The sequence below is a fragment of the Micropterus salmoides genome, unplaced genomic scaffold (assembly GCF_014851395.1).
Source record: "Micropterus salmoides isolate LMB-PRFRI ecotype aquatic unplaced genomic scaffold, ASM1485139v1 Ms_hic_scaffold_4, whole genome shotgun sequence".
In the NCBI taxonomy this organism is placed as follows: domain Eukaryota; kingdom Metazoa; phylum Chordata; class Actinopteri; order Centrarchiformes; family Centrarchidae; genus Micropterus; species Micropterus salmoides.
In genome coordinates this window covers 2847571-2872899 of record NW_024043372.1, presented here as the reverse complement: position 1 = coordinate 2872899, position 25329 = coordinate 2847571, and the positions used below count along the sequence as shown (strand labels likewise).

Sequence of the window (25329 nt, the reverse complement as noted above, 5' to 3'; positions counted from 1 at the left end):
ATGACTTCATGCACTTCAGTATTCCTAATGGGAACTGAGACCGCTTGCTTTTAAATAATTAGAGTTGTACACTTCCTGGTTTATGACGTCTAGAGTATCATTATATAAGACTTTTGTACACAATATTTTGACTCCTGTAGTGTTGGAGAATGACAATATTGTGGCAAATGCAGGCCTAAAGTAGGATATTATATCATACATGTGTGGCTGAAATTAAGTTTATCCCTCCCTGGTGGAAGAACAATCTCCTGTTAATCAAAGTCTGTCAGGCCAGCGCGCACTGTGGCAGATAAGATAACACCCTGTGGCTTCTCAGCAGATGGCCTGTTATAAAAACGACCCATTATTAGATTTTCATCATGTAATTAATGAAGACAAACAGCAGCAGATGGTGCTGGTGGCAACTCTATAGACTTTTTTTTATGTTTTCAAATAAACCATTGATTCTTGTGCGTCATACTTAATATCTAACACATTTCATATTTAAAACCGAGCCTGAAGCCATAGATAGAAAGATAGATAGACCAGACATTGGAGCATAACAACTTTAATACGTTGAATATAGCCTACTGGAAGCTGTACTATGTATATTATATTTACTGTAATAAAGAACAAAAGGTGTAAAATATTCTAAACCTCGTTTCATAAAATGCCTTCATGCCTCTTGACCCTGAGTTTGTTTTATACACTTCTAATAAAACTAACCTAATCTATAATAATAATATAATACAATTCTGGCACATTAAACATTTATTTATGTGTTGTTAATGTGCATTGTCCCTGTTAAATAAATCTGAAATTAAATAAATAAATATTATATCTTCATGTCTTTTGTGTTTGTTTTGTACACGCTACATATAGCCTGATGCAAGGGTTTTCAAACTTTTTCACCTTAAGGTCCCCTAAACGGACCCCCATCCGATAGGATTTTGTCCCAGGGTCCCCCTATCTCTGAGGATTTTTGCTTTTAAACCTGTGATCCAAGTAATCACACATTCTGTGATTGTGTTACCTGAGGATGGAATTATAGGCTAAATAACGACAATAAATGAATGTCCTTTTTGCTGGGGACCCCCTCACTTTGAGAACCACTGCTTTTAATAACAGGTAATATTGTAGAGACAATCATTAAACTCCCCTAAACTGTTCAATGCTTTTATTATGACGGCCCCTCCATCCGGGTAACTTTGACGCACAGGACGTCAGGAGCAGAGGGGGCGGAGCCAACCTGTTGAATACCCGAAGCGCGTCCGTTTCCCAGAGCAGATCAGTCCGCCCGCAGAGAGACGAGCCGCCGCCGGAGACACACTGTGAAGAAGAGACAGCGAAGCAGGTCCAAAGTGGACAGATCCTCTACTGGACTAACGTTTTATATCCGGGGACACGAATCCGCTGCGGAGCAACAGAACCCAGAACCTCCAGAACCGGTCCAGACTGAAAACCTCGAGCTCAAAGTTTCAGCTTTTTATTTTTAAACTTAAGCGAAAAGGACAAAACCATGTTCAGCCTCTGCCTCGTGCTGGTTTTATCTGCCTCCGTGTTCTCAGAGTCGGTAAGTTGTTGTTTTTTATTTTATTTAACTAAACATTTAAAAAAAAAAAAAAAAAGGTTTTTATGTGATGAAACTTTTTATTTTGTTGTTTGTTTGTTTGTTTGAAGCTAGCTTAAAGTTCTGCTGCTAGCTTGTTTTGTATTAACGTTCATCAGCTTTGATTCGGTTTAATGTTTTGAAACGTCTCGCGGAGCTTGTTTGTTGTTGTTGTTGTACAAAGTTGATTACAGAGCCTCGGGGTTGTTAGCCAGCTAGCCTCGCTGCTGAGGGTTGGGGGGGGGGGGGCTCAGGCAACCACAGCCTGCTGCCATTATCCCTCATGGGGCCCAGATGAGGGGGGGGGGGTGGATCCTGCCTCTGAGGGGCCAGCCTCTGGGACACTGCTCTTTTTACATGGAGGACTCTCTTTTTATTTCTATTTATTTATCAGGAAAAGTTGCCCCCTCCCGCCCTCTGATTAAACCCAGGTTGGCACATTAGATCTCCTGGTGGTGCTTCTGGCTGTGATTTGGTGCAGAAATGTATTTGTTCTGATTTGGAAAGTTTATTTGTGCAACAAGGCATTTCAAAGTGCTTTACATAAATCAAAAAGCAACATAGGGGTAATATATAGAGAGAGGGGGAGATAAACAGGACAGGAAAGGTTAAGATATTAATCTATAGCCGTACATTTGATTAAATAAAAGTGTTTTCAGATGATCTTCTGGGAGTTTGTACCAGAATCGGGTATTGCCAGGTAGATTTTTTTCCCCTACATATGAGGAATTTGCCTGGTTATATATTTGGTGCTTATCAGTACAGATAAATAAAGAGTGCAGTGTAACGTCAAACAGTTGCAGGTATATGGAGCATAACGGCTGAACGCTGCCTCTCCATGTTGTCCTACTGAAATCCTTTTTTTCCAGGGAGCCGCTGATGCGTTGAGGGGTGTGATCGAGTTGAAATGGTGTCTTGCTGTGTTGTGAAAAGCAAAAGCCTGACTTAATGCCAGAAGAATTTTAAGTGCAGAGCAGCGTCACTGAACTGGCTGACGCGTACGAATGTGATTTCCCAACGACTTGAGGTTTTTCCCGTCTGTAGTTGTTTATCAGGAATGATCTTCTCCTGATTTGTTGTTCTGTGAAACACTAACCCCCCCCCCCCACACACACACACTTTGAGTGGACTTGTCCTGTGGATCAATGATCCCGCGGTACTTGAGCCTTAAGAGACACTTCTGTGGTTAAGATACTGGAAATAGCTGAAACATCCACTTTATGTCTTTGAAAACTACTAAACAATACCATAAAGGTGGATTCAGGACCACCCGAAGGGGCTGTGGTGGTCCGACAGGCAGAAAAAGGTTAAGAAACACTACTGTTGTTTTATTCTTCTGCCACCCACGCCTATTTTCTTCATCAACTGTGAAATGTTTGTTATTGAAACACCTGATAATATCGCGCTCTAGCCAAAGGAAAGAATTGCTGTGTGAAGATGGTGTGTGTGCCTTTTTTAGGAGAACAGTGTCCATGTGTGAATGCGGAGATGATTATCGTCCGTGTTGGACTCATTTATCTCGACATGCACCGACTTGCAACAGAAAGTTTGTTCAGTAGCTTTTCTTTGTGCCTTTTTTTTTTTTTTTTTATTCAGAAGCTGGAGACAAGAACGGGTCATTAAGGATAAACCTGTCATTATTATATGTTTGAGCTCGAGTTAGTGCCCGTCAGTTTAAAATAAAGTCATTATTAAGTAAGATTAACGACCCAAAGGTGATTATTTTGTGTGCTTGAGCTTAAGTTGGTGAACTTTAGCCCACATCTCTTTCTGTTCCTCTGAAACATTTCCCCCGCCGCCGCCGTTCACGCCTAACCTCATACTCTACATATTTAGAGAACCTGTTTTCTAATACTGTAGGAAAGGGGGGTGCTGATACAGGCTGTCTGGATGCCACCCACACACAGACACATGCACCCCCCCCCCCCTCCTCCCAGTTAGCCCAGTTGGTCGGCACAAATGGTGTGAATGGGTGAACAGCAGTAACACCCCGACTTTACAAGTCATTTCCGGGCGGAGCGCATGCCTGAAATACATCTGCTGTACTTAAGGTTTAAACCGGACTACAGTGAAAACGTGCATCAGTGGTCCGCCTTTTAGGCCGCTTCCTGTCACAAGCGGGCGACCCGCACGCCGTTGGCCGGGTCCACCTCGCCTTTTACTGTCTGTTACCTCAAAGCCATGTAGCTCCTGCGTACTCACTCGCCCTCTTCTTCCTTTTAATTTTTTTTTTCCCCCCTCTGGAATGTGACCTTTGGTGACCTTGAACGGCCCTCGTGGGGATATTGCACACTTGGAGGGATCTCAATAGGGCCCTGGGGCCTCTTCATAAGGGCCAATCCTTTTCCCCTAGCCTAGCGTGGGCACAGCGTTCCCAGCAACACATGCTCAGTTCCTACCTTTTTTGGGTTGTGGTTTGTGCTCCTTTAACGAGCCGTTACCCTCCAGATTTCGGGTATTCTTTGTTCAGTCTTTACCCCGTCTGTTCCCGTCCGTTTGTTCGCCGCCTCTCTGATCACTTATCATTCCTAGGTGGGCCTTTCTCTTTCTTGTTTTGCAGCACTTTCCCTTTGATGGACACTTAAGCCTCTGAGCTATGACAATCCTTCCCTCCACCTCCCTCCCCTCAAGCCTTTTCTTCTCCCTGCCCACTGAGGTCCTTACTGGTATGTGGGTTTGGCGTTCCCAGCTAATCGATAACAATGATCTGCTACCTGACAATAGAGGCTTTTTATTTTGGGCGGGGGGGGGTGGGGGCACAGGCATGACTGGAATGTGTTTTTATCAATTGACAGGAGTTGGCCGGCCGCCAAAGAGACATTTTCTGATTCTAGGAAGCTTCATTTACTGCTAAGTTTATTTTTAAGTCCGACCATTTTGATTTCCGTCAGATATGTTGAGCCGTGGCCGAAGCCTCGTTTACAGTTTTATCAGTTTGATAAAGAGCGGCCGAGCTAAACAAACTTTTCTTTTTTTTTTTCCTTCTTCTTTTTTTTTTTTCTCTTCTGTTGACCTCAGCATTTTCTGCCCGTGTATGGAAACACAAGTCCTTCACGACGGGGCTCTTAGGCGAAGGTTAAAGATAAGAAAGTGAACTGTTGCTCTGATTGTTTTGTGGTTTTCATTTCAGTTCGACGTGTCAAAGCACCTTTTTTAATTCACCAAATGTGCCACTGCGGTTGTTAATCAGGGTTGGATAAAAGAAATCCTCTTTGCTCCGGAGTTAATCCACGTCTCACCACCAAAACCAACCTCAGCTTGTTGCCCGCGAAGCCTCCGGCGCTCCAGAGTCCATTTGTTATATATCTTGTTGGAATGTCGCTGCTGGTTTTGCATTTAGCTCCCGATCATTTGCACGAGAATGAGCCGGGTCTCTTTTGCATGACGGGGTGCGCTGAATGCCTGTGCGGTGAAAAGAGCGCCGGGGAAGGGAGGGCGCATGATAAATAGTATCACTAGGATGCAATAATGGTTCCTGCATTGCTGTCCGCTGGTCTATAAAATCCCTTTTGGGGCCGAGGAATGTTGGCTCAGAGCGCGAGAGGAGGTTTTTGTCCTTCCTGTCCATGATGGAGAGCAGTCGAGGATCTGATTCCCTCCTCACCCCCCTTTTTCAACCACTACATATTCTGGCAGTTGTACCGGGAACTATATGAATACATTTAGGGCACAAGTCGACCATACCCCCCCCCCCTTTATGGTTATGACTTTCATCCAGCTTTTGTGGACACTTTCTAGTTAAACATAGCCTGGACCCCAGACAGCAGCTCAAACAGGGCTGCGACGCCCAATTAATGTCAATATTGGTTATAATCTGACGCTGCTTTTATAAATGACAAGGGCTATTTGAAGTCTTCAAGTTGCTTTTTTTTTTTTTTTTTTTTTTTTTGCCTGAACTGCTGCAAGTCTTCACATTTAAGACTCTCGGCCCGTAACACGTTTGGAGTTTTTGTAGATATAATGTCTGACCTGATTTGTGTTTGTTTCATGAACAAATTGTGGAACTTAAAGGCCTTTCATCAAATCCATTCACGGCCACGTTTTAACACCCCCATAACTAAATTAACTGACCCAGCTGCACGCTCTTCTTTATGTAGACAGGCTGGGAAACGTGCAGCTTAACACGCCACTTCCCTCCCCTTCTTCTGCCGTGGCCCTCCAAAAAATATGGAGGGCCACGGCAGAACATGGAATATGAGCCTCGCTGTGTTTCCACTGGGGAAATGTATCAGCGTTTGATGTCTCGGTCCTGCAGCCTCGGCTGTCCCAGGACGCCCCGTCAGACTCTGACAGATGGTTGTTCCAGGCCCGAAGCCAGACTGTTAGCAACTCTCAGCGCTGATGCACTCGCTGCTTCCCACACCCCCCCACACACACACATACACAACCCCTCCAAGCAGAACAGATGTATCTGACTTTAAAAGTGGAGAGCGAGCGCATGACATGTAATAATCAAAATGCAGCAGCAGCCCAGGGCCGGGCGGCGAAGTCAGATGTCCCAATAATGTTGACTTAATATCTGTAATGTGATTTAGACATTGTGTTTTAGGGATGTTGACACCTTTTTTTTTAGAAGATGAAAGACTTCAGAGAAACAGGGTTGTTTGTGCGCTGAAAGATTAGATGAGTATGACCTGCTTTTATTTATATGGACCACAGCTGCAATGATTAGTCAATTAATCAAACCACAGAAAAGTAGTGACAGCTGTTTTCAAGCAAACGTGCTCAATATTCTGATTTTTAACGTCCTAAATGTGAAGTTTTGCTGCTGTTCTTCATCATATGTGATACTAAATTAAAAGTCTTTAGGTTTTGTTGACTGTTTGGACCTTTCAGCGTGGCCTCTGAGAAACTGATGGGCCAGTTAATCAGGGAAACGATCGCAAGAGTAACCGATAATGAAAATAATCAGTACTTGCTGTCCTGATCTGGACTTTTAGACTTTCTACTTTAACATTACAAACACTCCGCAATGTTTGTGTGTCTCAGACGTTTGTGAACGCAGTGTGTCTGTGTGAGTGACGCCGTGCGGAGGCATGTAAGCATTTTATTTACTGGTGACAGAACGGTTTCTTCTTGATTTAACGGTTTTGGTGGTGGTGGTGGTTTCTGCAGCTCCTCTTTGGTAAAACCCTCGTGTGTTTTAAGCAGAAATCTTGTGGCGTTCTCTGGAAATTTTACTTCCCGCAAAAAAAAACTAAATAGACCTCATTTTCTGTTTCAGACTTGTCTTTTGCCATTTACAGTAGACGCACACAAACCCCAGAGATGATAGAGCAGACTTTCGGGAGGTATGAGGGCTTCCCCTTACTCAGGCGTCCTTCCTGCCGAGCATCTCTCAGTAATACAGTACCTCTTTGATGTGGGGTGTGTGTGCTTCTGTGTCACTTTGTGTAGCACAGTGTGTGTGAGGTCTACCTCTTTGCATTAGACAGTCCATGTGTGCATCACACTCAGTAACCCTGTTGTGCACTGTTTATATCTTAAATTGTAACGGAGAATTCTGTTTTAATCGTTTGTGCATAATTCTTTTGCACAAATCAGCAACTATAGTTTTGTAAACTTCCATGTAAGAAGGGAAAAAGTTGCAGGAGGTTTGTCCCACTCAAGCAGCGCTGTTACCGAAACCATTGCAGGGAGGTGTGTCAAACATCCCCAGATCAGCAGTCCTCCTCCTCCTCGGCGGCGGCGGCGGTTTGGCCCCAGCTCCTCATTGTGTGCCTGGGCTCCGCTGTAGAGAAGGGAGGAATGTGATGGCTGGCTGAGTAGCTGAGGTCTTGGCTGCTTCGCTGACCCACACCGAGACACACATTCCTCAGTCTGCCAGACTCTGCAGCACACACAGCTCCATTCAGGCTAGCGCAGATGCTAACTCGCTAATCTGGGGGTTTAATCTTTTTATTTTAAAGGAACATTTTGAGAAATATGCTTATTCGCCTTCTTGCCAGGAGTTGGACAAGATGTACACAACATGTGCAGCTACAGCCAAACAGGCTAGCTGTTCCCACCTGTTACCAGTCATTATGCTAAGCTAAGCTACCTGGCTGTAGCTTCGTATTTGCAGCATTAGTGGGATCAATCTTCTCTTCTATCTTCTGCCTGATTTTTACAGCTGCAGTGATTAATCACTTGGTCCACTACTAAATTATCAACTAATATCAGTAACTGTTTTGAAAAACAATCATTTTGAGTCACTAAAACTTCTCAAATGTGAATATTTTCTGATGTCTTTGCTCCTGTATGACATTTTATGGACCAGACAACTAATCAAGAGAATTATCGACAGACTTATAGATCATTAGTTGCAGCCCTACTGATTTCTACAAGCAATAAAAAATTAAATGGATCATTAAGACGTCAGTGTATATCTGAAGTTTTATTATAGTAAAGATGAATTGACAAGCCGGTCAGCAGTGTTTCTTTAACTTGGTGCTAGAGCCGCAACTAATTATTTTCATCATCAATTAATCAACCCACAATCTTAATTGTCCTAAAACCAGTTTACCGTAAAAGTTTTCGATTTATCAGAATAGTTGCTGATTCATTTTAGTATTTTAATCATCACTATATCATAATATTCACTTGTTTCTTTGTGTTCACGTGGCGGCAGAAGCCAGGCAAAGTACGCAGCCGCCTCCTCAGCAGGTTAATCAGTACCAGAAATGTAAAACCACAACAAACTCCTTTCTCTTATTCATAATGTGACTGCGTCTTTTGAGAGTCTAGCCAGCTCACGCATTAATATGTTGCTGGAAGAAGTTTACAGATTAACCAGCAGCATAAAGAGATCTCTCAATCGGGCTGTGATTAAACATTGCTGCTGCGTTAATCAATGTCAGAAGAAAATTTACTTTTAAAACTAAACATGAGACCTGCTCACTCCATGTCCGGCGTCCTTCTCAATTTAGGAAATTGCTCTAAAATAATTGGCAAACAAGCACCACTTTTTTTTTTTTTTTTTTTTTAATTAAGCTTAAGTCGGGGTTGCTTACTGGTTATTATGAACTGGAAAGTGCGCTGATCCACAGCTATGAAGGATAAGGAGTCTTCTCTCGGACATGAATTGAAGTCTTTGTGGCTGATCCTTCTCTGTGAATGAAGGGACATTCTCACGTGTCCAGAAAACCCCTTGAAAGTATTAATAAGTCGGTTGTTTACTGGCACGGTTCACTCCTTTTCTGGATTTCATGCTTTTATTAAACACTCAGTTGATTCGTCTTGGATGAATATTTCCTGTTTCCTGCCGTTTAAAGCCCTCGAGGCGATCTTCCAGCCGATAATGACTCCTCTGCTGCTTTTAGCATCTACTCTATTGGCCTGTAATGTCTTTTGATCCAAGGCGGCGATAAGCTCGACCTCAGGGAGCAACATCAAAGAGCTGGAAGAGCAGGGAAGACCTTAGAGGGGCATAGCTTCTGTTAGAGACACGCAGCAGGCATCCGGTCCTGGATTTGGAAATGGAGGGGGGTGGGAGGAAGTGACCAATAAAGGCCATTACCATAAGACCTCGGACGCTCCCTCAGGAGGCGCTCATCAAAACTCAATTAGGCTTATCAGCGGAGACTGAGTCAACACAGTCTGCTGCACAGCTGGCCCCTCTGTGCAGCTTCTGTCAGGACGGGAAGTCAGACAGAAAACGGCCGGGCCGGGTCATTGTCGAAGTTGAATCACTCACTTTACTGAGCAATGTTTGTGTTTGAGATAAAGAAACAACAGCCCTGATTGACTCAGCCGAGTTCATCGTGTAGGTCGTACCAGCCCGACCTCTGTCTGGGCGTAGTGGGGATCAAGGCGTGGGCCGTGGTGCACGTAGGCGGAACCGCTTGCTATAGCTCGAGACCCGGCGTAGGTAGGGGGAATCTAGAGCTCGGCTGCGAGAGCAAAAGTGCAAATGTAGGTGTGTGTGTGTTTATGTAAAGCTGGTTTCGGCAGGACTGTGTGTAGGAGCAGCAGCAGGGCTCTGATTTTTAAAACACGGCGTGCAAACTGGACCATCTTTTGAGTCTACCAAAGTAACGAGCCCGTCTGGAAACCCTTAACTCCTGAAGTGCGCCTGCAAAGGTTCACCTCACCTAGGCGTGTGTTTTGTCCTTTAGTTACGTCAGGGGTCAGAAGTGCACCTTACAAGCAGATCAGGCGGCACAATGCGTGGTGCAAATCCGGCTGGTTCAAGTATCACCCAGCAGGGCGAGCGAGGGAGGGAGGGAGGGAGGGGGAGAAGTTGCAAAACAGGATGGGAAATGGAGGGCGTGAGATGTGGAGAGGGAAGGAGGTGGCAAAGACAAGGAAGGAGGGGAAGGGATCTTAAGGAAGACTTGTATTTCAAACCCACATCTTCCATTTGTTTGTTTTGGCTCCTGAGTGAATCTCCGGCCAAACGTGGCAGAGCAAAGAGGAATAAAACAACAGTAATTGTGTTTCCTTGAAAAAGGTCACGAGGCGTTGGGAGACCACGAAGAATAAGGAAGCACATTCCTGCGTGCTGGTGTTCCTTGTCTGTCTTTTCAGACGCTGCGCCTCCCCTCCTCCACGCCGCCGTGTGAATGGAACAGATGCCTCTCCTTGCGTCGGCAGATGGAGGGATTGTTTCCCCCCCCCGGTTTAATGAAGGGAGGCCGCTGGAGGCTTATCCCCGGTTACCTTGGTCATTGATACGCTCTTGAGGAGTCCGCTGGCATTGTTTGGCGTCAATAGAAGAGGACAGACCCGAAGGCCGGGTGGCGGGTGTCTTAACGGGCTGCCTTTCAGAGAATGTGGGGAACTGGGGTGGTGGCGGGGGGGTTGGGGTGTCAATGTTGAGACAGGCAGGATAAACCAGGACCGGGCTAGAGGCTACACTGAGGGGTGAAGTGTGTGGAGAGAACGGAAACAACCCCCTCCAGACCAGTTAACCAGCTGAACACGAGATGCTCCTGAACAAATGTTAATTATCTTCGACACACTTTATGAATATAATAAAATAATCAACACTTATTTATGACTAAAGCTGGAACGATTATTTTCCCTTTGATCCAGTTAATCTGCAGCTTCATTGCCAAACACGACCTCCGGCTGCTTTTGCCTGAGAATTTGCTGCTTTTCTTTTTAGTTAGCAGATTATTTTTGGGGGGGGTTGGACTGTTTGAAGAAGTCACCTTTTTTTATATATTTATTTTTGGAAATCGTGCATCAGCCTATAGCAATAAAATAATTATCGCAAAATATTTTTCCTCTAAACATAACAAATGTTGAATTAGTTTTTTATATTTGATTTGAATCCTGACACTTAAAAATATTGAGAAAATTTTGTTCCTCATGTATATTTGTTAAAAAGATTATCATAATAGTTTTGAATGTTCTGCCTCAGATCTGTGAAGCGATCCACTGTTTGGCATCGAGCGTTTGTTCATGACCATAAAGAGAAGTTTAAACCACAGTTAGTCCGTACGTTGGCTTTCTTTGTTCCCTTGACATGGCGCTTTAATTGACATCATGTGGGGTTAAATCTGCTGTTTATGTTTGTCGGATGTGAGGATGTGGACGTCACGCGGCTGTGACACGGCGGCGAGGCCAAACGAGCTCTGCAATTAAGAGGCTTTCATTAAACAAGGAAGCGCTTTCTTCAGTTGTTCGACGAGTCCGACCTTCGCGGTGGACCAGACGATGAAAAGGTCGTCTGCAGCGATAACTGTTGGAAGGCTTAATGAGAGCAGGAATCATTGTGTGGGTTTGGAATAAAGATGCAGACAGACACACAAAGGAGGATTGAGGAAATGCCAATATTTTTCTTCAAAACAGAGAGCTGAGCTCCATTACTGCTGCAAAATCAGATGAGATGCTCGACACGGAGCGCAAACAGAAATATTGCTGCCCTCTTCTCTCCATTAAATCCATTTTGGTCAGCTGGAACTCTTTTTGGTTTGGCAGTGCTCCACATCCGGCTGCTTATCAGCTGTTGCACATTAGGCCGAAATGAATGAGGTTGTGAATCACTGATGGGAGGACAAAATGGTGACCCTGTTTGGCTCGTAAGTGGCTTTTTAAAATGGCTGACAAATAACCAAACCTGAAGCAAAGAGGGGTTTAGTTTTGTTCTTGTTTTCTTTGCTCTGGAGTAATGTAGGTGTCGCTGTAATGGACACGCTCCTGGTTTTCTCCTGAAAACGGCGGTTAGCAGCAGAGATGGTAATCATGAGCTTTCAGGATCTCCACATTCCTAGAAAGGCTTTTGTTGAGCCCTCGTGCGTTTACTGTACATGAAGGATGTTGTTGTTGTTCCTTGAGTGATCAGGTTTCCAGGATGGTGGGTTGGCCTGTGTGTGTGCTCTGCTGTTTGCCCATTACGTTAACGTGAGGGTCACACAGCCGGTGAATCTCGCCTAACGTGTACATTTATTGTCAGTCTATAAAACAGAATTAATACATAATCACCCAGATGTTCCTGGTTTTTACTACAGTTGTTGACACTAAAGTCTCTTGTGTTTAAAGTCCAGTCCCTGCTGGGTGGATCTGGGCTCAGCAGACAGACAGGCCCTCTTTCAGGAGCTGATTTCCATGTTGACTGTGTTACATAACCACTGCTCAGACTGTCCTCTGCTTTTGTCTGGGCCAGTCTGCGCTGGTTCAGACGCTAGTTTCTGTAAAATGCATTCATGCGGTTTGTTTTGTTTGTACAGTAACTTGAAGTAAAACATCCAGAGTCTGCGCTCAGACTGTCTCGCTGTCCTTCATTCTGTCATCTATTGTTTATTGTGTATATTGTCAGTGTTGCATGCGAGTTCCCTAACATTACGGTAGATCTTAGTCTGTCAAAATGACGCACCGGCCTTCAGGTTTCTCTGTTATTGTTAATAAATTTGAGTCGGTGACCCTGCGCCCATCACCCTGTAGGGGTTTTAATGTCTTCAGGCTGTCATGGCACGTATGAGACTTCCACTGCTCTGTTGTTGTGGGAGCGCTGTTCTCGAAAACATTCCTGGACTGAGCTTGTTTTTGTCCAGGCAGACGGGGACTTGGCCTGGATCCCGTCCTTGGCTTTGCCTCCTGGGAGAATATAGTAAAGGCTGAACATCTGATAGTAAATTCAGCGGCTGCCATCATTACTTAACCGTAACAAAACTCCCTCGGCTTTTGATCCTCCGGTTCCTCCTCCGCCTGGCTGAATAAACCTGGCCTGTTGGGACGGGTCTCAGTGCGCCTGTAAGACTGTACACAGGGCTGCAAATGGTCTCTCCGTGGGGGGGTTTAAAGGTCAGGGGCGGCCAGGAGGAAGGTGTTTATTGACTTTGCGGAGGTGAACATATTGGCTTTTCTGGGTATTGAACCTGTTGTCTTTCTCTTAGCAGACAAACTGAGTGGAAGTCAAAGTGGACTTTTTTCGTTTGTTTGTTTTTAAACTCAAAAGCAGACAAAAATATTTCTTCATCCAACAAGGCCGTAAACTGTGGCGCAGAGGTGTGGGGGCCAAAACCGCAGAGATAACAACATGCCTCAGGAATGATGTAAGAGATTTCAGTGGCGCACATAATGGAATAAACCGCCGGATCATCTGAATGATTCCTGTGATGTGACTCAGTGGGCTTGTTCCAGCACGCCGCCGCAGTCGACTTCCATCTGAGCGGCGGCGAGGAAATGAAGAGCCAGTAGTCAACCATTATGGGGTTTAGGATTTAGGCACACACACAGGATCAGGACTCCCCCCGTGTCCTTGTAAAGGGTTTAAATGAGGACATAATAGAGCCCTGATTCCTCTCCAACCAGCAGCACTTCACTCCCAGTTGCCCGGGGGAGACGGTAGAGGAGCTCAACTACATATACTTAGAAAGAAATTAAAATTATTTGATTAGAAAAATTTATATCCACGTATTTGTATTAAATACGCATTAAAGTGGTGTGATGTTGATTATGTGTAAGAAGCCAACAGCTGTGATTAACCTACCTGTAAAACCACCTGTGGAGATGGAGAGTAAAAAAAGTAATAGGTTAAGAGTTAAAGCATTCACCTTTTTAAGGGTTGCAACTAAATCTTATTTTCATTATTCTATTCAATAATCTGTTTCTCAATTAGTTGTTTGGATAAAAAAATCTGTGTTTCCCAAAGATATTCAGTTTACTGTCACAGAGGAGCAAAGACACTTTAAAATATTCACATTTAAGAAGCTGGAATCTAAAGAAAAATGACTCAAGCTGCTTAATAAATTATCAAAATAGTCGACAATTAACCGGTTATCCGATTAATCGTGATCAACGGTGAACAAACTGACCTGGACATTGACAGTTCAACTGCATTTATATCTGTGTCCACTTTTGTAAAATGATCAGAGTTAAATAACATAAAGAGCCTTTTAAGAACCCGATGGGAACATTAATATGTATAAAAACTGCTCCGGATGTTCTTTTGAAACTGTTCATTTGTCTTTAAACAGAAACAATAATGAAAAGGATTAAAGGGGGGAGGGTGAATTTTAAAAACAGAAGTCAGAAAATGTAATTAGGCGAACACACGGCGTGTTTTTTTCCCCCTCTTCAGCCCACCTTGTTGCTTTAGAGCAGTAAAATGGCCGCCCCTTGTTTGAAGCCCTTGTGCAGCCACAATGGGGCCCCTCCTCCTGCTCTCATAGGCTGCTTTTTAGAGGCAGAGGCAGAGAGGATTACCTTCAAACACACACGTCGTTACCATGCCAAGTATTTGAGAACACACACAATGTGTGGAGGCTCAGCTACCCCTTCAGCATTAAGACCCCTCGCAGATGGAAGTGATTTAGAAGGAGAACTCATGATGTCAACAGGGGAGAGTAAACGAGGATGTTGTGGGAAACCCAGGCGTCTTTCCAGTGTGTGATTTGTGGTCCGCTTTTGGTCTCAGTAAATAGAAGGTCTCAAGTAGAGCGGGCTCTGTTTCTGCTCTCCGGTGTCTCGAGTCTTCGTTCAGTGGCGTCTAAACAAAACCCCATCGATCGACCGCCTCCTATCGCACAGCGTCACGCCGCCAGTGTGTCTGCGTGTGATTGTTTTTATTTTTCCAATCAGGCCTGGTTCAGCAGTTAAAGGTGACCTCGATCGTGGAAGAAGAATCGGTTTCATTGATTAAGGGCCACAGCCAGGGTGCACAATGTACCTTTTTTGTCAGTAGATCACTATTGTGTTTTGGGGCTGGTGAGTGAAGCCAATCGTGTGTGCTAATTTTGCACCCTGGCTACAGCTAGTGATTCTGATAGTTTAATCTGTCGCCTATTTATTTCTGTTAATGCATCAGTTCATTTAAAAACTCAAAACAACTATAGAAAACTTCTCTAGAGCTCTGACATCTTTAAATGTCTGGTTTTGTCCGTCCAACAGTCCAAAATCCCCCAAGTTTTCAACTTAAAATGCAAAAACAAACCAACAAAAAAAGCAGCAAACATTCACCTTTTTTAGAAGCTGGAACCATATTTATTTGTCTTTTTTGCTTTATAAGTTTACATAAATTTGATTTTAATTGATAGAGAAAAAGAAAAGCAGTAACTCCTTTTTATGTTGTTTTAAACATTTTAATCTTGTTGTTGAAAACGTGTAACGAGTACTTTTAAGGCAGCAGATTGGTGGAAACCATGTGTTTCCATGTGGATAAAACACTTTAAAGGTTTTATATATTTATTTATTTTCTGCTTGCCTCAGTTACCCCCCCCCCCCCCCCCCCCAACCCCCATCCCCCCAACCCCCATCCCTCTGTTTGTGTAGCCCTAATGCTGATTTGTGTGTGCTGTAATGATAATAAGGCTGATGGAGGGTGTGTGTGTGTGTGTGTCTGTGTGTGTGTGTGTGTGTGTCTCCTGTGTTTTAATCCCATTCACGCTGTCAATGAAACTAAGTGTGCTAATGTGATTAGAGGAGGTGGATGTGTCTTCGTTATGTTAAGCTCCTCGGTGATTACAGCCATCGTATGCAGCGCTGCAGCGAAGGATTATTTTCATTGCTGGTGAATCTTCCTAGCAATGGCTTCTTCTGTTAATCGTGTGTTTTGTTTTTTTTTAAAGCCAGTGTGACGTCTTTTAAATTGTTTGCTTTGTCTGACCAGAAGTCAAAGTAACAAATCCTCCCAACTGTGCAGTAATAATAATGTCTGCTTTTCTGTGTGTTATGTTTGGAAACTGATTATTTTTGGACTCAAAACAAGACGTTTGTGGACGCCTCTCAGTTCTCAGAACTCGTAGCTGTTTTTTAGACATTGTATTGAATTAAAGATTCATTTTTGATCAATTTTGTCTGTACTAGTCGCAGAGTTGTGTCCCTGCTCATGTTTATCTGTAGCCTCAGAGGAACTAGTCTGTTTTTTTTTTTTTTTTTTAATTTGTAAGATGTCGTTATTTCTGTCTGTGTGGCTTCAGGACGACGAGGAGAGACGTGGGTGTTTGTTTAAAAAGTCTGCAACAGATGGAGAACATGGAGTGTTTCAGGGCTTTAGTCTGGGGCAGGTCGGTCTTGTCTGTGGTTCAGAGTGATGGCGGGAGTGAAATATAAAATATATAACAGACAGACAGTCATGGTCCCCAGAGGATGACTCCTCTGACCTTATTTTAATGTTAGAAATCGACGGCGCCAGGAGGGCGAGTTTGAACGTTCTTTGTGATTCTATCCTTCTGAGCCGTTCTCTTGTCTCTGGTGTCCCAGCAGGTGAGGGAGACGGAAACATGGATGCCCATGAAGACCACACAGACGGCCGCCATGTCGACACACCGCGTCGACCTCGAGTCGTCGGGAGACTCTCAGAACGGCTCAGACTTCGGCTTCACAGACGACGACGACGAAGACGACTACTACACCGAAACGATGTTCGACGATGAGGACGATGAGGACGAGTTCTCCGGATCTGGTGATGGAGGTCGGTCTTTACGAGTTCTCTTAGAACATGTTAAACCTGCCTGTTTTTTAAGCTACAGCGTTTTTATCTTGTAATTAGGGACGTATTCTCTTTGAATTTTCCTCTAAAATCTGTTTCTGTCCACAGCAGCAACTGCGTCACCTGAAAGAGAGTCCAAGACATCCGCTAAGGTGAGACATTCACACCTCATTCAAGGTTTTAGGTGTTTCAGTTCATCTATTCAGCGATTATAGTGACAGCAGATCATGTCTTTACCAATTCTCACTTCTCGGGTCATAAAATCTCTTTAATGAAGAAGCTCAGGGTCGTACTTTATAAACGTTGTGCCAAGACAGCAGGGAGGAATTTAAAATCCCCGCCCCTCTCTCTTCATCCTCAGCCCGAAGTGAACGACAACAAGATCCCAGAGGTGGAGCGACCGGTGCGGCCAACCGTCAACGAGGTGGAGATCGTCCGGGAGGGTAACGACATCCCCCTGCGGAGGAATATCGAAGATGCCGGCGAGGAGTACCCATCCAACGTCCTCATGGCGCACGCCAGCGACGAGAGCATCTTCAACAAGACGGAGGTCCTGGCAGGTCAGTACAGGTCCTCAGTGGTTGAGCCTTGCTGCTCAAACAGTGGAAGAACTAGGTTTAAACCAGAACTTAAATAAAATATATTGTTTGTAATTTATCACCCCCGGAAACACTGTTGCACAGGTACGAACACAAAATCAGGTTTTTTAACTGTTCTTGACAGAGATCAATAAAAGAGCAGTTTAGAAATCTTTGCAGGTCGAGAAACAGACAAACGAAGGACGGTGAAAACACTTCCTGAGACGTTTAAGTCCTGCACGAGCTTCTCAGGGAAGCATCGAGTTCCCCAAGGTGAACTGTAACTCCCCCAAAGTTACGGGGTAAATTTCAGTATTTTAAAGTCACTTTTTTATTGATCAAAATGACTAGTAGGTAGCTGAACCAGCAGGCCCGTCAAAATGGCGTCCACAGAAAGGGCCTCTTTTTGCCACCGACAGGCTCGGACTGTTGCACCACAGGTGTCTGACAACATCATGGGAGGGAAACTAAAGTCTCGCTCAAGGACAGTTCTGACTCGGAAATCTCGTGAGACGCGACTTGTTGCAGGAAGACGCCGGTGGTTTCCACGGGCGTCCCCAGATTTCTTATATAGACCCAAATGACAGCTGACCGATAATTAAACCACGATTAATTCCTAAGGAACGAATGCTCGGTACGCAAAGTAAAAATAATTATCGCAGCATATATATATACACATATATATATATATATATATAATATATATATATATATATATATATATATATATACATATATATATATACAAATAATAAAATAATCTTGACACATCTGAGAGCTACTTGATCCAAGTGCTGAAGATCCTTCTCAAAATTATTACGTTTAGAGAGTTTAACTGCGACTGCATCTGATCGGTTTAAAGAAACTGATCGGCCTCATTGATTCTTTGGATCCGCTCAGATATTATTATATTTAAGACTGAGACGTTTTACCCCCGTCCCCTTCCTCAAGCTTTAAAAAGTCTAACCCCTCTGTCCCTCTCTCGTCTCTTCCAGCCCTGATTGCGGGCGGCGCCGTCGGCTTGATGTTCGCCGTCCTCCTGATCCTCCTGCTCATCTACCGCATGAAGAAGAAGGACGAGGGCAGCTACGACCTGGGGAAGAAGCCCATCTACAAGAAGGCCCCCACCACGGAGATCTACGCGTAGACCCTGATCCACCACACACACCTCACCCCTGGACCCTTAAAAACCCAACCAGTGCCTCATCACCACCACCATCATCATACCTCGTCCTCCTCCTCACTTTCCTTCAGCGGAGTGACGCTCTGTAAATCAGGAGAGAAGCCCCCCCCCCCCCCTCCCCCGACAACACAATCGATTGACTTGACTCCTCCTACCTGATGTAAACTAATATTATTGGTGCTCTCTCAACCAATCAGAGGCTTTGTTGGCCGTGCTTCTCTCTCTCTCAAACAAGGAAAAGGAGCAGCAGTAGTGGACTATTTCAGCTGCGGTACTACGGTTTTATTTTATCTTGTGTTTTTATTATTTTTGTCCCCACATCAAAAGAAAAAAAACACAGGACTTTTTTTAACTCCTCTTCCTCAACGCTTCACTTCCTTTTCTTTTTTCTCCGTTAAACACTAACGCTGTGCAATGACGTTTGTCTCGGTACGCATTAACAGTCCAGTTATTTATTCCCCCTCTTCCTCCTCTGATCCTGTTTCTTGGACTGCAGCTCCTCACGTTACTGTAGAAAATGACTTCTTTGACATTTTTATTAGATTTTGTTTTTTTTAAAACAAACTCCTTGTAATGCAAAGAGATTTTTATTTTATTTTATTTTTTTTTTTTCTATTAAAGATCCATTCATGGTGGGAAATAATTGGGTTCATGTTATCCCTCACTGTAACGGTTCACGCTCTGTCATCCGTTAGTAATTACAATATTTGTTAATTTTATTTTTTTATCCTGAACTCGCAGTGAGAGAAGAGACGCTCAAACGAGTATTTGCAAATCATTGTTTCTGCTGATTATTTTTAAGTGCAAAGAGCGAGCGCCGCAAGATAATTCTGTTCTGTTATCAGACGCAGCAGCAGTTCATTAAAATGACCTTTAAAAGACTGTTTTTAAACCTTCTGGCATGTTTTTGTATCTCCTCATGTGGCGGGAAAGTCCCCATCAGTCTGGCACGCAGCGCCAGATAAGTAAGCTAAACTAATCCCGAAGAGGAATTTGCAAATACTGTATGACCCAGGTCACACACACACACACACACACACACACACACTGCTGCCTGTTTTTGGAGAGTACTTCAAACGGCTGGAAGATGTTTTACCACTATAATAATAATTACCGCGGTGCCTCCAGGGTTTGTCTTTGTTATTACGGCGAGCTCGACTGGAGTCCAACAACATGCTCGTACAGGGCGACGCACCCACATTCCCCTCAAACACACACAAACACACAACGCTCGGTCATGTGTTGCAGGGAGCAGAGATTCGACACCATGACGTCTATCGCTGCTGAAACTGTCACATTCAAGCTTAAAGGAAAAGGTTGTGTTCAGATTGATGCCTCCTCCTATGAAGCTACAGCCCCCAGAGGGTTAGCTTAGCTTAGCGTAAAGACTGGAAACGGATGGGAACAGCTAGCCTGGTCCTCTTAAAACAACTGCATGATTACAGAGATGCTGTATGCGGACGACATACCGCTCTATCCGATACGTTTGGGTTAATTGGACGTCTGTATTTTAAAGCGCCAAAGTCAGATAAATCAGGAACTTGAGCTGAGTTTCTTGTTTGTAATTCTGAAACTTTAACCCTCTTAAAAAAGGAGAATTTAAAGTTTGGGTTTTAGCTACCTGATGCCAGTCTTTGTGCTAAGCTAACGGCTAGCTTCACTTAAGTGAGTTCTGAGCGTAACGTAAAGAAGCGTATTTCCCAAAATGTTAGACTCTACTTCACTTCCTGTACTCAGTGAGGTTACACACATTAACTTAACATTTATACTCGTGGAAATCAGTAACTTGTGACTATTTGTTCAATGAAAAAGTAATCTTAAGCTCTGTGATCGGAGAAACTGGTAGTACCAGTACTAGGTACTTTCTGTTTGTTTTTTTTTTTGTTTTTTTTTAAATCCTGCTTTCTCAATAAGCTACACAGACAGTTTGTTAGTTTTTATACTTTCATTATGGGGTCTTTGAGCGCTCGCCAAAGCCTTTTAATGAACAGGTTTTTATGCTCACGTTTCTCACACAGACTGGTCTACCAAGGATTTGTAAATAGTCATTACATTAAAATAAAAAATTTTTAAAAAGCAGAAAAAAATATATATATTATCTTGGTACTAAGCCACATCCTGGCGGCAACAACAACAAAAAAAAAAATATCTACCAAATATTTAAATGCCAAATAGTTGTTCCTGTTTGTATTTGTTCTCCCCGGCAGTAACGCCCATGTGATTTACTGTAAGGCTGTTTTGATACTACCAATGCTAATACTAACGCGCCTCCTCTCATTGATCTTCAGTGTTGTTGTTTTTCCTCCAGCAGATCAACTACTTCACCTTTTTATTTTTTTTGTATTAATTTAACTGTCAAATTTATTTTATTGCCTTCTTTCAGGTTTGGGGTGCCCCCCCCTCCCCCGCTCTTTTTAAGCTGTTGTATATGTGATTTTAAAAGTTTTATATACACTAGTTTAAGATTTTCAGAGGCAAATAGTTTTGAAACTTTTTATTTTGTAAGAGTTTCTATTATCTTTTTAGACTTTTTGTTTTTTTTGCTTTTGTATTTATGTGTTTTTGTTTGTTTTGTAGAAGGATCGCTTATGTGTAGTCGGCGTTCATCTCGTTGTTCAGGGGATGTTGATGCTGATGAGCCATGTTGTCAGGAGCAGACCTGGGGGTGATTACGACTTTTTGTTTTTGATTTTTCTCTGTAGCCAAAATGTTTTTGGAAATTCAAGGACTCTGCCGCCACCCGGTTATAGATTTGTCTTGACTCTGATTCAAGGTCTTTCACCTCCCTACAAACTAATGTAATCCAGAAAACACTGATACTTGTTGAGACACTTAAAGGAAACAAGTGTCAGCTGGCCTTGACCTCAGACAGAGGAGTCACTGATTAGATTTGGACCTGTCCTCCTTTTTTTTTTTTTTTTTTTATGGGGAGTTAAATATTATCCAGGTCAGCTGTCTGAGCCGACCTCAGGAGGGAATAAAGTGGTAATCAGCCCCACGTCTGGTCGGCGAGCATGGGAGAGAAACGTATGTTCTGCTGCTTAATGTCACAAACACCACATGTGAATCACCGATTGGAGTGGAGAAGCCAATGAATCATTGGTTTCTGCATGCAGGTTCTGATTTATTATTGGAAATAAAGCTATATTTTTATGCACATTAACATTTTAAAACGTTGCCTTTGTCCCAATCTGTTTTTTAATATTCTTGTTTTCTGAGTGAGGAAATCATGAAGACTGTGCCAAAACAAAAACGGCCACTGATGAGGGAAAATATTGCAGAGAGATCATTAAAATGACTATTGCTGAAGAAATGAAGGGCATAAAATCAAAGATGTTCATTAAAAAACTTTATAATTTTAATGTCAAAGCTGAGTAGCATTATTGGAAGTAATGAATGTGCTTTCTTGTGTTGAGGTTTTATTGACTGCTTATCAATTCCAGGATCGTGTATAACCTCAGCAGTGATGAAGTCGTACTCAGAGCTTTTACACAAGTAAAAGTAGCAGTACCACAGTGTAGAAATACCCTGTTACATGTAACGGTACAAAAGAATTGGCATCAAAATATGCTTTAAGTATTTAAAGCACTCGTCATGCAGAGGGGTCCATTTCAGAAAAATTTAAACCAATCATAATTATTGATGTTGCAGCTGATAGATGTGGAGCTAATAACTACTTTAGATACTGCTGCATAGTTTAATTTATAATACACTATTAATACAAATTCAACAAAACCCTGTGAGTACAGCGCTTCAGATCTTCTTCACCAAAGCAGCGGTAAACTTTCACAAAACGTCAGACGAGACAGTGAGACGCAGGCTGCTGCATGCCACTCAGCTGCAAGAAAGAATCAAGATGAGCTGGTTTAAATATGCAGGGTTTGGTTTTGGCCCGCAAAATCCCGGAGGGACTGTTTAATGATCCAACTATAATTCTAAAGTTAAAAAAAATAGCATCTACCTTTGCAGGTTTCACGTATTCCCACAAATCATTCCCAAAAAACGCCCCAAAATACATTGCAATTTTTTTAGAAAAGCTGCCACAACAATAACCAAAAAGGGCTGTGAGATCCTGGAGGGAACAAGATATTTTATTGTTAATCTTAATCTGCAAAGTAACTGGTAACTTAGGTTTTAAGATAAATGTAGTGGTGCAGAAGTATGAAGTAACAAAAATGTAAATACACAGTTCCACAGCATTACTTTCCAGCCTCAGTCCTGTGGCGTACGAGACCACATCCTGACTTTCCCAGACCTTTGACAACATTCCAGGTGTCGGATTTCTTCCTTTGTGCCTCGAAGCCCGGGACTCACCTGTGCCTTTTTGTCTGCCGTTCTCTGTCACGGACACAAAGAGAGGGCGGGAGACGAACGGCAGCATGAGGCCGACGTGATGAAAGAAGAAACGGTGAAGAAACGATGGCTTGGAAATAAATGTAGAGAAGCTCAGGAAAGGAAACGAGGGGATCGTTAGCAGAGATGTTCACGGCTCGGAGGGGGTTCAGTTTTGGGTTACACACAATATGACACGTTCAAGTTTCAAGAGCAAGACTGAAAGAAATGGCTGCCAGTTTCAGGGTCACTGACCTTTGACCTTTAAGCAGAAGAAGAAAACCTGCCCCTAAATAGGAAGTTAATCATAAACAACAAAATAAATCAACCTTTGGATAAAATAAACACATGAAGTTTTGACATCTGGTTATGTGGTTTTTAGAGAGCAGTTGGGTTAGAAAGCAGAGATTGAAATATATGTGGTGAGTGAAGACCAGATTTGTGTGTGTTGACGTTCATCCAGAGACAAGCTGCTGCCTGTCTTCCTCTGAGCTGCAGGGAAAAACACACTCGCAGGTGACGGCAAACACTGACAAATACAGCAAATGCACACAAATTCCTGCACAAACACATATTCATATGTCATCTTTTACGCCCCGTTCACGTGTTTGTTCCTGTGGAGACATCTCAGTGACATGGTGAATTCCCTAACCCCTTTTTTAAATCTACTTTATTAAATTATTCAAACAGGGATATTCAACAACAATAACACTATCGTCAATAACATTTTGTACAATATAAACAATATCGAGCATAATAAACTATAAATAAGATACAAGTTCTATTAACAAGATACAGCTTTTTAGAAGTTAAAATGTCATTAACTAACTAACTGCTTACCCTAACCGTAACATGAACCCTAAAACTAAGTCTTAACCCTTAAACAACTCTTTAAATTTGTGTGGTCCAGCATTTTGGTCTGACATGGGTTGAATCCAGCAGTAGTAGAGCACATTCAATCAAGTACTGTATGTTACTGTACAATTCTGAGTAAGTATTACCATTTTACGCAACTTTATACTTCGACTCTACTACACAAGTTTTTACACAGAAAATCTACTGAGTTTGGAGATAATTACCCACAGAATGTATATAAACTAGGTAAAATAGCCAGCTTCAGCAAGGTACAACAATAAACTGCTTTTTAATATAAATGAATCAGGAATAATAATCTGAAAGTATGAGCTATAATACAATAATATAACACTGACAAGGGCAATTCTGCTGTTTAGTACTTTTATGTTGTGTTTCTACTTCTGTACTTTTACTTCGGTAACATTTTGAATGCAGGACTTATACTTGTATTTCCACAGTGTGGTGTAACCACTTTCTTAAAAGTTAAATACCTGAATACTTCTTCCACCACTGGTTGCAAATAGTCGCTCTATTCAAAGCCACTAGACTCCCTTGACAAAAACCATAATTTTAGCTCACAGAAAACAGGAGTTTCTGGTCCACCGCTGCCTCAGTCACTTGGTTTGTTTGTGGTTTTTGACTTTGGTGCTTTAAAGGTTTAAAAACAGCAACGTTAAACAACTACACACAGAAACTTACTGATCGAGGAAGCAGGAAACCAGAGAGGTAAAAATACTGTTTTTATCAATGGAGTCTGGGTGCTCTGACGAAATCGATACAGCGACCTTTTCTGTGGAAACAAAAAGGATGTTACTCTTTAAAAGAGGGTTTGTCTCTGCAGGGAATCTTTCTATAATGTTGACTGACACTTGTACTAACAATAACAAGCACTTTAGTGGATGTACATTGACGGGGCGTAAGGATTAAGTTGCAGCAATTTCAAGAAATGTTGTCCCACTTCACTTGTCACTTCCCACTTGTCAAAAACACGGTAAGACAGGGGCCAGGCTGAAAAATACAAAACTTACCCTCTAACAACTCTTTACATAACAGTATATTTATAGTAAACACACATTCTTTTCTTATCTCAGTTTGTTTTGACAATCTTTGGCTTTCACTTGTGTTCGCATACAGGACACACCCGAACACACACCGTCCTCTGTCCTCCTGAGTTCTCCTGAGCATTTATGGGAATTTCCAAAACGTGTCGCACCAGGCAGAATGTTTTTTCTACGAGCGCTTCCTTCAATTCTCTTTTATCCGCTGAGCATCTCAAAGACCATTTCAACATCTCTGCGTCTCCTTATCTGTGTACATCATATTTTTATAAAGAAGGAAACACAATCCGCCATGACAGCACATTTCCCCCCAGGCGCTGGAACAGCCGCCGGAGCAGGACAGCAGAAAAGTTACAAAAACAACACATTGCACCAAATTAAATCTAATTATTGCATGTTTTTAATTAGTAATCTGGAAGTTATTGTGGCCTTTTAGGGTCGGGGTTAGGTTTAACCCATCCCTTTTGTGAGAAGAAATTTCGTGGCAAGATCAATTCATTTGCAAATCTGGCGAGACCACTGAAGGAAATTGAGAGCTAGCAAATCTGAAACAGGAGTAGCTCATTAGCAAAGTTGCACCGTCCACTTTCATTTAGCTTCCTCTGTCCAAATATAAATGGCTCCACACTGGTTTACAAAAAAGTTTGCAGTGAAGCACAAGAGACAAAGTTTCTCCAATTAACTTTGTGAGCTATTGTGAGCTGGTTGGTGTGTTAGCAGTTAGCTTGACACTTACAATAGTTTTCCAACTACCCTTTGCCACCAAAGGTCTAGAAATGTAGTTGTGCAACTTTCCAACGAACAGGAATGTTTTTACTTGTTTAGTCAGCTGATAGAGTTTCATGTCCAGGTCTAAGAATTTAAAACGGCTAAAGGCT

At 42.8% G+C, this 25329-nt stretch overlaps 1 protein-coding gene across 3 annotated transcripts; it reads left to right on the top strand.

The window, feature by feature from the left end:
* The first annotated feature begins 1255 nt into the window (after positions 1-1255).
* Positions 1256-21379, top strand: sdc4 (syndecan 4). 3 transcript variants are annotated; one of them, XM_038697981.1, is made up of 5 exons: positions 1256-1552; positions 16217-16427; positions 16557-16597; positions 16807-17005; positions 18019-21379. In XM_038697981.1, the coding sequence occupies exons 1-5, from the start codon at positions 1499-1501 to the stop codon at positions 18168-18170; spliced, it is 657 nt and encodes a 218-aa protein (XP_038553909.1). In that variant the 5' UTR covers positions 1256-1498; the 3' UTR covers positions 18171-21379. The 3 variants fall into 3 exon arrangements, with proteins under 3 accessions (XP_038553909.1, XP_038553907.1, XP_038553908.1); XM_038697979.1 differs by having other exon boundaries at positions 16554-16597; XM_038697980.1 differs by having other exon boundaries at positions 1257-1552; positions 16220-16427; positions 16554-16597.
* Positions 21380-25329: the final 3950 nt, after the last annotated feature.

Coding starts and splice junctions, on each gene's coding strand:
- sdc4 (XM_038697979.1), top strand. CDS start 1,499: ATGTTCAGCCTCTGCCTCGTGCTGGTTTTATCTGCCTCCGTGTTCTCA. Junction 1,553..16,216: donor CCTCCGTGTTCTCAGAGTCG/GTAAGTTGTTGT, acceptor CTGGTGTCCCAG/CAGGTGAGGGAGACGGAAAC. Junction 16,598..16,806: donor AGTCCAAGACATCCGCTAAG/GTGAGACATTCA, acceptor CTTCATCCTCAG/CCCGAAGTGAACGACAACAA.